The sequence below is a fragment of the Lacerta agilis genome, chromosome 1 (assembly GCF_009819535.1).
Source record: "Lacerta agilis isolate rLacAgi1 chromosome 1, rLacAgi1.pri, whole genome shotgun sequence".
Lineage (NCBI taxonomy): Eukaryota > Metazoa > Chordata > Lepidosauria > Squamata > Lacertidae > Lacerta > Lacerta agilis.
In genome coordinates this window covers 97,094,245-97,111,463 of record NC_046312.1, presented here as the reverse complement: position 1 = coordinate 97,111,463, position 17,219 = coordinate 97,094,245, and the positions used below count along the sequence as shown (strand labels likewise).

General features: G+C 40.9%; 1 protein-coding gene across 1 annotated transcript in view; it reads left to right on the top strand.

Moving 5' to 3' along the window:
• The first annotated feature begins 2,712 nt into the window (after positions 1-2,712).
• Positions 2,713-17,219, top strand: part of LRP1B (LDL receptor related protein 1B) — a 754,577-nt gene continuing 740,070 nt past the window's right edge. Inside the window, 1 exon segment of the mRNA XM_033164188.1 lies at positions 2,713-2,800. Coding sequence (XP_033020079.1) covers positions 2,716-2,800 — 85 coding nt within the window. The 5' untranslated portion in view covers positions 2,713-2,715.

The following is a 17,219-nucleotide window of genomic DNA, read 5'->3' as shown; positions in this document are numbered from 1 at the left end:
ATTTTGCCTGCCTCTCTTCTTGTGTGCCCTCTGTTCTAGGTTTCCTGGCAGAGCAGATTGGGAAAGGGACACAGGTGCCTGGGGAGAGAGCTCTTAATCATTTTTCTTGTATACATCAGTTTAGGATCCTTGACACTTCCCTGTAAATTGAAAATGAAAATAGGTACAAGGGTGTTCTTATTCAGTGCTGCTTGGAATAGAACTACGTAGGTGAATGAGTTTCTATTCAAGTCAACGGAACTGGGGAGAACCGTGTCTTTGTGATGATTATACATCATTATATTTCATGATGCCCATGATTTATCATTAAACTATCAATGGAATGGCAGTCATGACAATGTTTAATCAATTAAATTAAAATATTGATATACCAGCTGTTATGTGGGCATGTCAAGGCAGTGTACAACACTATAATAAAATGTAATGTCTATATAATAATCAAGTAGACAGTAAACAGCTGGTAATGGTAGACAGCAAAAGCCATGGTAAAAAAAGAGAGAAAATTAGCCTGGGGAGACTATTCAAGAGAGCAGGTACCCCCACAGAAAGGGTGCTGGTTGATGCTAGATGGATGTTTGGAGGCTGTGGCACAACCAGGAGGACCTCTGCAGATTGTATTATCAACTGGTCAGCTCTGTATGGGAGTCTCTTGGTTCCAAGTTGTTTAGGGCCTGATAGGTTAAAACCAGAGCCTTAAACCTGGCTCAATAGCAAAGCAGCAGCCAGTACACTTCCTTTAGCGGTGGTGTTGCATGTCACAGTCAGGCACATAACTCAGTTAACCTAGCTGCTGCGTTCTGTACTAGTTGCAGGTTTCTGGCAAATTTAACAGCAGTCTCATATGAAGGGCAATACAGTAATCAACTGTTGCGATCACCAGTGCACCAGACACTTAGTAAGGCTATCCTTGGCTACATAAACTATGCTGAAGACCATGTGTGATTGGCCTCTTATGCAGTGCATCTTAGAATATGTTAGCCTATTAGGAGTAACCCAATAACTTGGGAATAAGCAAGTAATGATGCATTTGAACAAATGTAATGTTCTGCCCAGTAGCAGATGGTGTCATGGGGTGGAGACACTTACCTGCCCTCCCAACAGGTGAGTCACTGCTGCTTACTGGGAAGGTCAAAGTGGCAGTGTGGGTGGTGCAGTGAAAATGCATTGGTTTTAGCACTGATTACAAATTACCGGGTTGAGCATGCACATCCTGGTTTTTTTATGGGTATGTAAAATAAGAGTTGTCATAGCAATCCATAGTTAAAAGTAGAAGTTGGAAAATGTGCCCCCTTTTTTGGTTCTTCAAAATATGGCAACCCTAGAAGCCCCTTAATTCTTAACATACAGTAATGTACAACGGGAGGAGCTAGCCCCTACTTTGCGTGTGTCTCCGTTTGGTGGCCCTGAGGGTTCTAGTAGAGTAGACCCTACAAGTCTGAAATCTGCCCAGCCCTGTATGAGATAGCGCTTAACTTTTTAAAGAGCAGTTTGACACTAATCTGAAGCCAGTTGCTTCCACTTACTGCATTGGAGAGGTAATACATCCTAATTAAGCTGCCCTATTCTCTCGCCGCTTCTTTTTGGACTGACTGTTAAGCATATCTGGAGTTTCGGGCTCCTAGGTGAGAAACCATTTTTTTTTTTGTCACTCAACAGGACCCGACCCTACCTGTCAATTTGCAATGGAAATGAACGTCCTGCAACGAGTCCAGCAGCGCTGCCTTTGAGAACTTTGGGTTCTCTCTCCCGTCGCTCCCTCCCCTCCTTTGTCATTTCGCCAATTTCCCAACCAGCAAAACGAGCTGACTTTGTTTCCCTTCCCAAAAGGCTTCATTCTTGCCTGCCTGGCTGTGTTGGCTTTTGGGATAGCCTACTTAGACGGCTAGCTCCTATTCCCGGGAATGAAGGAAGGCAGTCGCCCGTTTTATTGCTGGAGGCGAGCGAGCGAGCGCTCTCTCCCCCACTCTCTCTCCACCTAGATCTATTCTCTCTCGCACCTAGATCCCAAAGGGATCCGTAGACGGCTGACTTTCCTCTCCCCTCGCTGGACCGCCTCTGTCTGATTTGTAGGGCTTTCCATTTGAAGCTGTGTGCTTCTTGTTGTGTTAAATGCCTCTTACTAAGTAATAGATATGATTTATGTGGACACCCAAGCTGGAGGATGGCGGCTTCCGTGATTAATCAGTGAGATTCCCATCCTCTGGCATCTCTCTCTCTCTCTCTCTCTCTCTCTCTCTCTCTCTCTCTCTCTCTCTCTCTCTCTCTCTCTCTCTCTCTCTCTCTCTCTCTCTCTCTCTCTCTCTCTGACTGCCCCTCTTGCGTGATGTAAGATCAGACGTACTCTGCATTGAGAAGTCGAGACACACAAGCGGCTCTCTCACACATCCACCTCGTAATCCTGCTGGAAGCAGCGGAGAAGGCGGGCAGGCGAGGCGAGGCGAAGCGAGGCAAGGCAGCCTGGGCTCCCGGAGCACAATCCCACCCCCGTGACATTTGCCAATCGCGCTGCTCTCTTGCAAGCCAGCCAGCCAGCCTGCCACCCTCCTCGTCGTCGGCTCCGCTGCTGCTGCCGCTCAGTGACTTTCTTTTTTTTATTTTAAGCGAAGGGTGCAACCGAGCAACGGAGGCGGCCAAAGAGGGCGAAGAAGAGGAGCAAGCAGCAGCAGCAGCAGCCTGGAGGAGAAACAGGAGCAGGAGGACGCGAGACACTCGACCATGCCCGAGTTTCTCCTTTTCGCCGTCCTCACCGTCTCGGGATTATGTCCTATTGCTAAGGTCCTGGCAGTGGGAGCCGAAGGAGGTAAGGCGTCTGACTTGCATGGTTTGTGCCACCTTTTCTGTGTCACCCCACCTCTCTCTTTTTTGGGACTGCTCTGTATCTGGATAAAGTAGCGCAAACTTCACTTAAGACTCCTGCAAACCAGCTGCCCCTGGGACAATCTTGCGCTTCGCTTGTTTTGTGTTGTTTGTTTGTTTAATAACTACAATCTCCCACTCGGCTGGGATCAAGATCAGGTGGGGGGGGGAGAGAGATGCTTGTATGCTTGCACCCCTTCCAGCGAGCAAAGTCTTTCCCTCTCCAGCGGAGGCGGAGGCGGCGGCGGCGTTGACTTGGCTGCGGCTCTGCAGATGATGGTGTTGCATCCCTGGGAGTTTGAGCTTCGCTCGGTTCTGTAGCGCCTTTCGCTTTCTTCCTTAGAGCTCCTGAAAAAGCCCGCTTGGGTCTGAACTCGCTCTGCTTCCAGGCTCCCTTTAACTTTATTATTATTATTATTATTATTATTATTATTATTATTAATTTCCCACCGCCCGCCCCCCTTAAAAATACTCCCTGTAAGGGATCTAGGATGGTCCCATTCTCCAAGGGATCTAGGATGGTCCCATTCTCCAAGGACCAGTTTCTATCTCCCCACGCCTCCAGCTCCGCTTCCGCTCAAGGAAATCAGCTCTTGCGCGGCTGCTGTGCGCCGGGCAGGTTGTGGGTGGGGGGGGGGACAGCAATAGGTCATAAACTTCGCTCGCTCGCTTTTGCTGGGGCTCAGGAAGCCTTTCGGCCGCCGGGGGTTCCTCCTGTACCACTTTCGAATAAGGAGCCGGTTACTCTTTTCCCAAGCTTCTCTCCACTCCCCCCCCCCCGATTTTTAACATAGCTTGCATGGAAGTAAGTTCCCTTTCCTTTCCACCTGGCCAGTTTTGCAAAATTAAATATTGCCAGATACAATCCAGCAGGATTTTGAATGAGTAAACTGCCTCCCCACTGTTATCCTGAGTAGGATAGCTTATTAACACCCTGATCCCGAGGAATTTACTTAGTAAACCCAGTGGATTACAGTGGGATTTATTTCCAAGTGCGTTTAGAATTGAAGCCTTCAATGGGACTCCTTGGCAGGAAATGTGTTTTGGATGGCTGCCTCCCACCTGGATCCTCCGCACCTTTACTTACACACACACACACCATATATATGGCATTAGAATGCTTAATTTACATACAATCTTATGCATATTGTCTTGGAGGTCAGAACTATTAAGGTGGATCAGGCTGCAATCCTAACCCCACTTACTAAACCCCTTTGAATTCATATGCGACTTGCTTCTGAACGGCCGTGGTAGGGATTATAAGGACACTTGGCCATGTCATAGCTGTCAACCTTCCCTTTTTTGCGGGGAAATTCCCATATTATAGCGTTGGAAAAAAGGGAAAAAAGGGGAAAGATTGACAGCTATGGGCCATGTCCTTTTACTGAAAGCATCTAAATTTGCTGTACAGGCTATGTTTTACACACACACACACACACACACACACACACAAATTAAGCCTAGATCAGGTGAACTTTCTATCAAGAGTATCTGCTGGTCTGACACTTTGTAAATTGTAGTCAAGTACCATGCAGTTCATTACAGGAAAACATCCAGATTCTAATTACATCTCCACTGATCAGTAAAGGCTTGAGTGTAACAGAATATGCTATGAAAACTCCCGAAGTATTTAGGTTCTCAAGGACATACAGTACTACGCAGGAGTCAGGAAACTGGGTCAACTGAAGGCTTTTAGGCTGCTGTTATAGGCACACTTACCTGGGAGTAAGCCTCATTGAACTTGGTCAGACTTGCTTCTTAGTAGACATGTCTTAGAACTGTGCTATTACATGGAATTGTGGTTCCCAGGTAAATGAGGAGAAAGCTATGGATGTGTTTATATGACAGCAATTATCTGTAGATCTGAAATGATAGCTTTACTGCCAGGCAGAAAGAAGAGGCAGTAACAGTGAGTGATGCATCTCTCTGATACTTTGAAATCCAACACACACACTCTGCAAATCTATCCAGCACTAGCTGAGGATTTAGTGAAAAGTACAAGTTGTTCAGCAGCATAATTCTGCAACTATTGACTAGCTATTGCTTTCAAAGTAACCTATGGATTCAGTCCTTTTCATCAGTGTTCATTTAAGCAGTTCAGTGTTCATGCAGGACTATATAAAACTGTCCAGCAATACACAACGCAAGAGTTTGTTTGTTTGTTTGTTTAATCCAGAATATTCAATTTTAGGATGCTTATGTATCCTATGCATGCTTACTCCCATTGAATTTAATGGGATTTACTGCCAGGGAAATGGGCATAGGATTGTAGCCTTAGATTGCCTTCCGATACTCTATGCAAATGTCTGTCTCAGTAGTAAATATAGCTCCCTGAAGTCAAGGCCCATTTATTTCAATGAGACCTACCAAATGAATATATTTGGAAGCAGATTCCAGTGAAATTAATAGCAAGTAGATGTTTGTTGGACAGAACTGTTCCAATCTTATTGCTTAATCTTCAAACCAGATTTCAGTTGATTTGTTATCCCTCACTCTAAACTCATTACTTGGAACATGTAAGGCTCATTAATTTCAAATGAGTATCTTTTTTTTTTAAGAGCTGCCACCTTTTTTCTGAAAGGGTTCTTGCAACTTTAAAAGATGCAAAATAGACAGAAATTCATAAGTTTCATAAATTTCATCAAGTTTTCATGTTGCATTTCTGCCCACCACACCACCACACTGCTTTTAAAATCACAGGAGCTCTGAAAAGTGGTGGTCCTATAATCTCATGCTTGTTCAGTGTTAGAGCTTCCATCCTGGGGCGGGGGTGGGGGGAGGCAGTCATTCATTATTTACTTCCAAGTAAACATGTTTAGGATCAGGTGAAAGGTCCTATATTTGTTCATATCTTCCATTTGATTTGTAAACCTTTTAAGTCAAAGACTGAAAATTAAAAGTATTAGACGCAACTGATGTCCAAGTATCCCAGTTTAACTGGCTTGTGGATCAAGCCCATACAGGAAGGAAATTGTCTTAGTTTGCTTGGATATAAAGGTTACAGTGCATTCATACTTGGGTGAAGGTTCTTTGCTTTATTTATTTATTTATTTTACCCATATGCCTAATAACAACAAGAAGGACATGTAGGATTCCTTTATTTTGTTGTGGTGGCTGGTTTCAAGTATATATATCAAAGCATGGTTTCAATTTTCTTCTTCATAGCTGTTAAACTCAGAAAGGTTAGTGGCCAGCATGACTCAAATGGTATATATTGTTTCAGAATGGATGCAAAGCAAATCCCATTAACTTGGATAGCTTCCTAAACTGTGCAAGCCTGAAAGCAAGCAAGAACTGAGAATGCATTGAATATTTCCATATCTAGTTTACAAGGAATTAATTAGATTCCCATTCAAAAATGTAATTGTTTAGGAAATTGAATTTACATTGTGAAAACTTTTCTTTTCTTTTTCTTGTGCTCTGCAGACCAGATACCAAATTGTTTACTCGCCTGTTTAAAACTCATTTGAACAAGTACAAATGGTTTTTAGTTATGCTATTTTGGTCCCTTGTTTCTGCTGTAATTGAACTACCCAAACCTGTTAGGTCAATTTCCCGGCTGGCTCTCAAAAAATTAAATAGGTACTGCACATTACAAGTGAGGCAGATTAAAAAAAAAAAATCATTGCCTGGTTGTCCAAAAAAGAAAAGCAACACTTTGGCCCTCAAAAATGCCTTCATTTGAAATGTACTTGATAGAAAGCAAAGGGTGAAACAGGTAAGTACTTGCCACCTCCCAAAACTAAACCCTGAAAGTAACATGTGGATCCTGTCAGATCAGTGAATGGAATATCATCCTTAAGCATCTTATCCCAAAAGGACTTTGGTTCCCAAACACATCATCTGCCCCAACCACCGGTGTGTATTCCAAAATCTCTCAAGCTTTCTTTTAAAGCCTCAGACCAGATTTCAGCTACTGTAGGTTGAAACCATCACTGCATTTGGTATATAAGTACATTTGCAAACCTTCTGTAGAATGTAAGGTGGAAGTCCATATTCACTATATGTGAGATTAGTGGATACTTGTTTGTTTACACATTCAAAATTCTGGCTTTAATGTTTGCTTTGGTGTGTTGTGGTGTGTGTCAGTTTTTGCTTGCTAATGTTTTAGCCCTATGTGATAAAGTACTATGTCTGTTTAAGTTACAATCAATCTAGTCCTAAAAAGACAACATTCCTGTAAATTATACCCGCCAAATCAAATTCACTTAGGATCAACTAGCTCATCATATCACTATGTCATGTTGGATAAAAGACGAGAAGTGCAGGGCAAATTAAGAATCCACACATCATGTTTAAACAAATCATACATTCTCAACCTAAAAAGGATTTGGAACATAAGAGGGCCTGATGTGACATTTCTACACCATGTAACAATTTATATGGACTGCAGAAGCCATTCAGGCAATGGTTATTGTTTAACAACAGTTCTCCATGGTAGGCTGCAGAATATCCAAAGTAAGACACTATGGTTAGGAATGAACTTGGTTGTTGTTGTGGTGGTGGTGGTAGTGGAAAGTAATGATTACATTAAGAAGGCTTAGATAAATATAAAAAAGGAGATTGGTGAACTTGGGGAGGAGAATGGGATTAGTATCTATGAGAAAGTGGGTTGGTAATGTGGAATATGTCAGAATTTCTTAATGAAAGTTTTTCTTTTCTATGTAGCCTACTTAGAAGCCATAGAATAATATCACAGCTTGTCAAACTAGGTAATATACATATCTGAGATAACTATGAGTTGTTGATGACTTACTATTGTTACATTGGCAAAACTTGTATCTTGTAGGGATGACACAATAATTAAAAACAGTTGCTTAATCAAAGCAATACACAAAGTTTATTTTAGGCAACCAAGCTTCCTTTAAAAAAAATGCAGAATATTAAGTGTTTCCTTTTTACAGTACTGAAAGTTAAACTTTCAGATGGGGACATGCTTCCTTATAGGAATGGCACTTTTGCTTCTAAATCCTGCCAGCCACTGCATTGACATCAGCAGAAAGGTTTGCTGAGCCTGGACAACAGAACAACCTGTTGGATTGTCAGTACTTGTTAACTAACTTGGGTCTCAGTCCTTCCGTTGATACTACAATCACAGCAATGAAATGGGCTCCTGGGCATGCAGGGTGCTGCTATGCCAGGCAAAGGGTTCTGCTGGGCTCTAATGAGGATGGGTCCCGAATGTATACAGAATGGTAGCCATGCAGCTTGAGAACATGGGGCCAAATATCTGTAATATGATTTTGAAAATATAATGAAAAGGACATGGATCGTCAACTTGCACCCAACTTTTTCCACTGTTGCTGTGTTACGGTGTGTCATGCTTGTTTATTTACCACATTTGCGTACCAGCTAGCTAGTTAATATTCTTTGAATGGTGAACAATACAATTTATGAACTCCTTTTAAAAAGCAAACAATCACAACAGAAAGAGGAGAGCTAAAGCCACCAGCAGCAAACAATATAAAACAGTGTTTAAAAAGCACCAAAATATCAATTTAAAATGACTGGGAACATCAAATGGACCATAATGTGGCACCTAGTGAGCCTGCCTGGAGAGGCATTCCATATCTGGCGCACCACCGCCCAAAAGTCCTGCGTTCTGGCAGTCACCTCTCACCAAATTTGGTGGGGGCAATCAGAGAAAGGCCTCAAAAAATCACCTCCGGGTCTGGTTTGGTGTGTGTGCGACTCCAAGCCACATGGGGCTCTAAAGTTTAGAAGCAGAACTGAATGTTATTCCTCCCAGTGGCAGCATGCCAATATAGGCCTTCAACATTATTGGTATATCAGATATTTTGGATGTCTTTGCCCAATATGCCAGAAATACATGCAGCATCCAGTGAAGTCAGTTAGGTTTTAGTAAAATTGGGCGTGTTGCTAATAGAATTGTTTCAGTGAACTCAAAAATCACTCTCTCTGGCTGGTGACTGGTGATTTTTGATGATGGGTTGTACAGCTGTCTAACTGGGAACTATTAATTTGTTTGTATGTAGTGTCATTATCTTCAGTATAGCCTGTTCAAATCATCAAACCATCTCTCCTGCAAACAATGTACTGATGCTTGTGAGAGGCATTGCACTGTCAGACATGAAAACACACTGTACAGGGAAGCAGACAGATGTTATACCAGCAAGATGCCTTTGCCGCATAACTCAAGCCCTTTCACACACAGATTATGTCTTTGTTTATCTTCTTCTTCTAAAGCTAGTGTGAATTCCACTAAGGAAAATACCATGAATAAAAATTATGGAAATGATTTTCCAGACTCCTACAAACTACTCAAGGGTTGCTTTTGAATGCACACATCTAAGAGAAATGTTGCTCTATTTCTTTAGTAACATGTAAGTTAAATGCAGGAACAACTTTAAAACAGAATTGCCGTGGTTTAACAGACAGTTGAGGTGTACCAAATACGGGCTTATTCTGTGCCGATGCAATAAAGACAGGGTTCTTAACATAGCCATTTTTCTTTTAATCCTTGTTTGTGAACCTTTTTAAAAAAATCTGATCCCAAAGCCTTTCAGCGAATGCTCTTGGTGGATGTGTTTTTAGGCTGGGCTCCAATCTCATTATTAATACTTGGGTGTTAGAAGCAGAACATTAAAAAACCAGCTGTACGGTGCTCTGCCACATGGAACTTCAACTTGTCAATCTGACGGGAAGTATTCTCAGCGGCTGTAAGATGGGCAAATTCAAATAAAGCTGTTTCAGTGCTTCAATATTGAGTTGTCTGTTCTCATACTTACAAATCTCCCTATTGCTTTATTAATATATATTATGAATGTATGCGGTTACTGTCACAGGGAGAAGATGTGCAAGTTCATGGTTATATTGCCCCATTCGGTGCAAATCTCTACAGAAGATTACATAGAGCAGTAAGTGGATTCCCCTACTTAAATCCACTCCACTATGGTTTATATCTGCATCATCCACAAACACATGGAGAATTCTTAAAATTACTTCTGAACTAGTGTAAATACAGTTTGCTGCACCTCCCTGTTCATTCACATATTTTAATTCTGTGCAGCTTCCTGATGCACACAAACTGATGTGAAAAGCAGCTCAAAAAGGACCTTGATGTGATGCTAGAGCCCATCAAATGCCTCTCCCCGCCTGTGTTTCATTAATGCACACAATATTTTTTCATTTTTAGGCTACTCTTCCTCCAAGAAACTCAAGGTTGTGTGCATGTTTGTCTGCCCTCTTTTATCCTCACAACAATGCTGTGAGCAATGTTTGGCTGGGAGAGTGTCTCCTCGCAAGTGTCATGACTGAGTGGGGACTTTCACCTGGGTCACTCAGACATAGCCAATCTTCTAGCCCACCGTTGTCCAGGAGCCTAAAAAAGTTGGTGATCTCTGACCAGAGGTTGAATTCTATCAAGCAGGAATGGAGGAATACAACCTTGCAACATCATTAAAAAAATAAACAGAAAGGCATATACAGGCATATACAGTATGTTAACCTGGTTTCAATATGATTACCCTTGGATTTTATATTTTATGAGTAAAATGAATGGAGGGAGCATTTCTTTATTAGTTTTCATCCTTTATTAAAAACAATGGTCCTTGAAATAAGAGGACAAAGATGTTTTGCTGAGGCAGAGTGTGCTGTACAAATTATTCTCTCCCACGCTCAATTCTTGTATAATTATGACTAACTCTCTGCTACACTTTAAAGGAACAGTTCTGCCAAAAGTTATAAATCTGCATAAGCTTAATAGTAACTCCTGTGAGTGTTTCTCCTGTAATTATGGGGACTACGTACTGATCTAATGTTCAGAAGGTACACAGGAGCCTTAATTAGCATTCGCTTTTTAACCTCAAATGGCACAGTATTCTGTTCATAATATTTTGTTCATCTTTCCAAATGAAGTTAAAACAAAACTCCCATTATCTTCATTAGTTTGTACTATATGCTCCTGACATTGAGCTTGAAACCAGTTGTGCTTTGAAGTGTAAGTGTATGTGTGTGTTTTAAAACTTGTTAATGAATGCAAAATTTCAAAATTAATCATTAATGGACCTTGAAAACCTTAAAGGCCCAAGAGACATTTAAAAACACAATACAAACCTGGTAGGTATTATGTGTATTTATTTTGACATTAAACAATATTTTACTATATGTTAGTTGTAAAAGGACTATCACTGTCAGCAGAATATATGGAGACATTTTAATGCCCCAAATCTCAATGTCCCTCCTGCCCCCTGGTAACGTTATAACTCATAGTAGACCTGCACAAGGTATATGAGGCATCCAACATTACAGGTGAAACTCGGAAAATTAGAATATCATGGAAAAGTCCATTTATGTAAGCAATTGTTTTCATTAGCTACTGGAGTTTAATATATGAGATAGACTCATGACATGCAAAGCGAGATATGTCAAGCCTTTGTTATAATTGTGATGATTATGGTGTACAGCCAATGAAAACCCCCAAGTTGAAATTGTTAATTTGGGGTTCTCATCAGCTGTACGCCATAATCATCACGATTATAACAAATAAAGGCTTGACATATCTCGCTTTGCATGTCATGAGTCTATCTCATATATTAGTTTCACCTTTTAAGTTGAATTACTGAAAGAAATGAACCTTTCCACGATATTCTATTTTTTCGAGTTTCACCTGTATGTCTCCTTGTGAGCCATTGTTCAGCACTAAGCAGTTGGGCCAAGAGGTAATCTCAACAAATACATGGCCAAACGTGTGAGGTGTTCTGGAGCCTGCTATAATCTGTTCTCTCTCTGCGTGTATCTTTAGATTAAAAACAAAACAATATTCTGAATTACCCCCCCCCCCGTTAGCCTAACTGAAGTAAATGGGAAACTAACAACAGTATAAGGATAAATCACAACCCTCCCCAAGCCAACACTTTAGGACGACTTGATCCACCACTTGAGTTCCTTCCCCCCAAAGTAGGTGACTTCACCCTTTTGCATAATCCCTACTTTGTAGACAGAGAGCCTATGGCTATAATACAGTACTTTGGCTAAGGCCAGCAAATGTGTTAATGGCTCCAACTCTGCTGTAGAAACTGGAGATACACGTGACCACAGAATGCTGTATTGTCCCTGAGCCCTTGAAAAATGAAAGGCTTTCCAGAACCAGAGGGATGGTCCAGTGTTGACAAGCAAGATAAAATACAGAGAATGCAGTATCCGTTTTGTTTCAGTCATATGTAGGATACAGAAGAGAGAGCTTTTATTGACTACTTTGTGATGCAATCAAAACAAGTATAATTCAGAGGGAAGTTTGCTACAGAAGTGTGCATTTGTATTTTGTTTCCATGGCTTTCTTAAACTTGCATTTGCTTTTGGTACAACATCTCCACAACTCCATCACCTGCAAGGCGCTGTGCTCTCACACAAAACAAATGGGATGTCCTGGTTTTTCTGGGACACTTGTGGGGTATGGAGTAGGCAGAAAGCAACAACCCACAAACAGGTGGATCAGCCAAACACTCCTACATTGCCCTGAAGCGACAAACAACTCACACAGGGAGGGAGAGTGCTGCTGCCAGGAAAAGAAGAGGGAGGGAGGTTGTCACCCAGCCTTTACAAGGACTGCCAACCCCATTTACCAGGACCTGTGCCTTTAAGAGTTGTAAAGAAGGCTGAATTTCACCAGCTACAGTTTTGTCTTTCCGAGTGGTGCAGTGAAGGAGGAAGCTGTACATTTTCCACTCTTAAAAGGCAGAGGCACCCTCATGATATTGGTACTTGGCCAACATACATATTTAAATAATTATAAATTTGTCAGACACTACTTAATAGATTTTGCTTAACAAAATACAGTATATTTCTTAAGCAGAATGCTTGTCATATATATAGTAAATGTAAGCAATCTTTCTGTCAGATATTAGTAGCCAAACACTGAGGCAGAATTCAATAGCTCATAAATGTAATTGAACTTTTTTCAATAGGTTGTGTTGGTAAGTGAAGAAACTGTTCTGTGAGTAAAGAAGCACAAAGCACTGCTTAGGCCTAGAGGCACAAGGTCATTATTTACACATATAATTGGATTCTTCAATATAATTGTGTGCAGGAAGAAACTCTTTAGCAGTTCTTAGGCTGTAGTTGCATATTAGCATAATGTTACATGGAACTAATAGCAGCTTTTAAGGAATATCTGATTTAGACAGTTGTTGTCTTCAAGCCACTTCATGTTTATCTACTTCCCTAGGAAGAGAAGTCAGTGTCAAAATGTGAGTGGGTTTTTTAAAGGTGAAATTTCATATTGCTTTAGAAGTAAAATATATAAATAGGCATGCAGCCCTGCCACATTCTGACACTGAGGATCCTTAGAATTCAGCTTGTTTAGTATGTCCACAGATTCAGTTAGATAGAGGTTGAACATTTTTCTGTATATGTATCTGTGTTACATTTTCCATATGAATGGCTTACATGGAATAGCTGGGATGCTTCACTGTTCTCCTGTAAGGACTCAGATCAAACCCATTCCAGTGGTATAGGTGGAAGTTCCATCCTTTCAAGCTAAAGGTTTGTCTCTCAAAGTATCAATCTGAGCTTCACATGGTTCCACAATACAGAGAGGACATTTCATGTACTTGTTGTGGTAGGGTGAAAAACTGTATCGTTTGAAGAACTGCTCTTGGCTATCTTGAAGACTAGAGAAAAGCAGCAGAAGATTTATTGTGGCTGTTTTTACAGGTTTGAACCATGAGTTTCTTTCCATGGGCAGGAATGTTACATGGGCAGAGGTCTTCCCAGTGGCTACTAGAAGCTCAGCAGCTAACAGCCTGCACTCTGAATGCCAGTTGCTGGAAATCACAAGCAGGGAGAGCATTGATGTGTTCAGGTCCTGCTTTCAGAGTTCCCATAGTCAACCTGATATAGCAGGTTCTTACGTTCACTGAATGTTCTTGCTGGCAGAAGGGGTGACTGATCTCTTACAACTTCTCCGTTCCCACTGCAGCTCCCATGCCCCTAACAATCTGTTCTATTAAGGTGAGGGGTGGCTGCAGGAGAAACTGGGTAAAATTACTCTCCCCTGCACATTCCACTAGCAAGAACCTTCTCAGGATGACACATCATTGTGTGAATGGAAAATGCCTTTCCATTCGCAAAAGGGAACTCAGGATCGTAGTCACAAACTGCATGAGAACCATAAATTAGGCATTCCTTAGGACATTTAACAAAACATACATTTAGTTGTAGACCTAAACAAGTTTTTTTTAAAATGAATATTGCTCTTATACCTTATATAATTAGGCACTTTCAACAAACACTTTCCACTGTATCTGAAGCATGAATGATTTCCTTATCAGAAGATGGAAGGTTACAATATGTTGAACACACATGCATTACAGAACAGAATAAAAATCTAGAAGATTACCAAGACTGTAGCATCATTAAAAAACACCAACAACACACTGATGATGGCAAAAGAAACACAACCCCAATCAGTTTTTGGGAGTACTGCTTTACAGTTAGGGTACTGAGTCTCTAAGGTTGTAACTTGACCTGAATGTGTATGACTGATGTGAATTCTGTTTTCTCAGGCCATTTAGCAGATTGGAACTCAAGCTTTTGTGATGCAAACAAGTTAATGGTTAAAATCCATTAAGGTCAAACATTAGTGGCCACTAATTATTTTTTGTGATTTTCCGATAAATACCTCCACCTTTTTGATACATGTAGAATCTTTTGCCCGTACGTTTTACTATAATGCTCTGCTGAGCTTATTTTAGAGTCATTGCCCTATAAATAGTGTTTTCTTCATGAGTCAAAATGCCTGGTGACATCTGTATCACCAAGTCATTCTTTTAATAAGCAGACATGCGACTTTGGGGAAGAAGAAGAAAAGGGATGTTTGGGCAGCCTTTCTGCTGGTCTTATTTAGATAAAACTACGCTACAACTCTTTGATAAGAAAAGAAAAGTATCTTAATATATATTTTCTGAAACGTTACCGCTACAGTGGTATTGCATTGTCCCGTAACGTATTCTTATTGTCAGCAGGATGTCCCTAAATAACTTTTCACATTATGCTTCATCTTGAATGACTTGATGTTCTGACAGAACCGCTCACTGTTGAGAGATAGTTTCACTTCAGAAAGCAGAACACACATACTTTTTCCCTCCTTCTGCTAAGATGAAAGCGCCAAGGACTTTCACTTGTCTTATTCTTGTTATCAATAGGACATTCCCTCATAACTTTCTGTATACGGCAATGTCTTGAATGACTTTATCCTTCACGTTGAGCCATGCGGGTGCTATTGAAATAAAACTTAACTTTTAGAAATATCCCATAAGGATTTCACTACTACTGAGAGTTTGTTAAAAAAATAATAATCTCATGGCAATTCAGAAGTCCTTCTTGAAATGAACAAAGAGAACTTAAGGGTCTGAGGAACTCTAGTGTTGTTCCTTTGAATAATCTTGTGATATATATTGGAGAAGATAAGAAGAAAAATGTCTGTAGGTGTGGGAATAGACACACATTCAAAGGGACATGGGACAAAGATAATTCATAATTTTAAAGCACACCTTGAAGCTTTTAACACACAGAATACTCTTAAGATGACAATAAATTAAATTGTCCCAAAGTGTTCTTACGCTTTTTGAACAGATCACATAGGCTTAGATCCAATGGTATTCTTCCACCTGTGGAAGCTGTCTTTCACTCACTGAAGAAATGTGTTACAATTTGCACCAAAGTGCTGCACAAGAAAAGTGAAACTAAATCCAACTATGTTCATTCACTTCCACAAAAGCTTGTGCAATCTCTTACAGAACCCAAAGCTTCAGAACTCCTATATAACCAACCGATTACAGCACCAAGTAGAATCTTGTACAAGCTTTTGCAGAGTAGCACTAGGAACTGTGTTCCTTCGGCCCATGCTTCTATGGATCTAACCCTTATTTATGTTCAAGAACATTTTATTACCTTCTACTTAGAAGCTAATGCTAGCCCCCTGCCCAAGCATTCAAGATGATACAATATTGGCATTGATCATATTTATTTCACTATTGTCTCTGTACCCCATAGACTTCAAAACCTTTTTATCCAGAGATGACAGCGATAGAAAATATGGGCATACTAAACTGTGCCCCATCATATCACCTTCAGCTCCCTTTAAATTGTCTCCAGCATATATGCATTTGTAGGATAGGCATGTTAGGTCATCTCAGAGACAAGGATCAGGTAACAAGACAAAACAACAACATGTGTGGGCTAAAACAGACCACAACTTTATAGAATATAACAAAGTAAGCAGTATTAGTGGGGCATATGGCTTGGATCTGTATCCACTTCCAACTTCCATTGTTTGGTCTGAAGAAAACACATCCCAGTTGAGGAATATCCACAGGAGTTAACTAGCAGGGAAGACCTGATATGACACAGGTTGTGCATCTGGGATCCCACTGGCAGTCTGAAGTGAGTGATGACAGGCTCATCTCCCCCCGAACTATGACCAGGAGCTGGTACATCACCTCATGGTCCTATATGAGGGTTCTCTTGTGCTTGAAATCCTGCCCAATGCCATTTCCATTCAAGTTGTGTCCCTTAATGCCTAAGAAGAAAGCCTGCTTGTCACTGGGAGAAAGCCAAGAACCTCACAACCTAGAGCCAGTTGTGACTGAGAGGAAAATTATTTTCTGACCCTGAAAGAGCAGTGACCATATAAAGTCTCAGCGAAAGACTCTAAAATGAGGGAGAGCCATTGAGTTCTCACAAGAACAGACAGGCCTCCATCATCACAAGATTCAGCAGTTCCACATCCACAAGGAAATATTGTACAGAAAAGGTATTGGAAGATATGATATAACACAATCTGAAAGGATAGGGACAAAATCCTCCTCCATCCTTGCACCACAATTCACTGGAAACCTTATTTTTTGATGCTCATGGTGGTTACAGGTCCTCCGACTACATGATGTTATCTATGAAATCTGCTTGTTATGGGAAGCAAGCAAAACTAAGCTGTCTAGAGTGGACCTTTTTTTTTTTAACCTAGCTTACATCATGGCAGTAAAGGACCATTGGGGGGGGGGAATCAGTGTTTCTTTCAACTTGCTTCCATTCCCATCACTCTCTGAAAGTAATTGTGTGCTGAAAACAAATCCTGCTTGAATGAATAAATGAATGAATGAATGCTGCTCATTTTATTTAAGGAGATATAGAAGAATCTATTTGTTCCTCTTTCACACTTTTGATATTGCGCTTTTATCCACAGCTGATTCTAGGTATCCTAGAAAATATATGAGCAAGAAGAATAAGGCATAGATCAAAATCCACACTGCAATTCGAAGCGCTTGTTAAATGTTGAAGCATTGAAATCAGTTTATTTTGAAAGCAGCAAATGGGATGTACACTCACGGACCTCATTAGTCAGT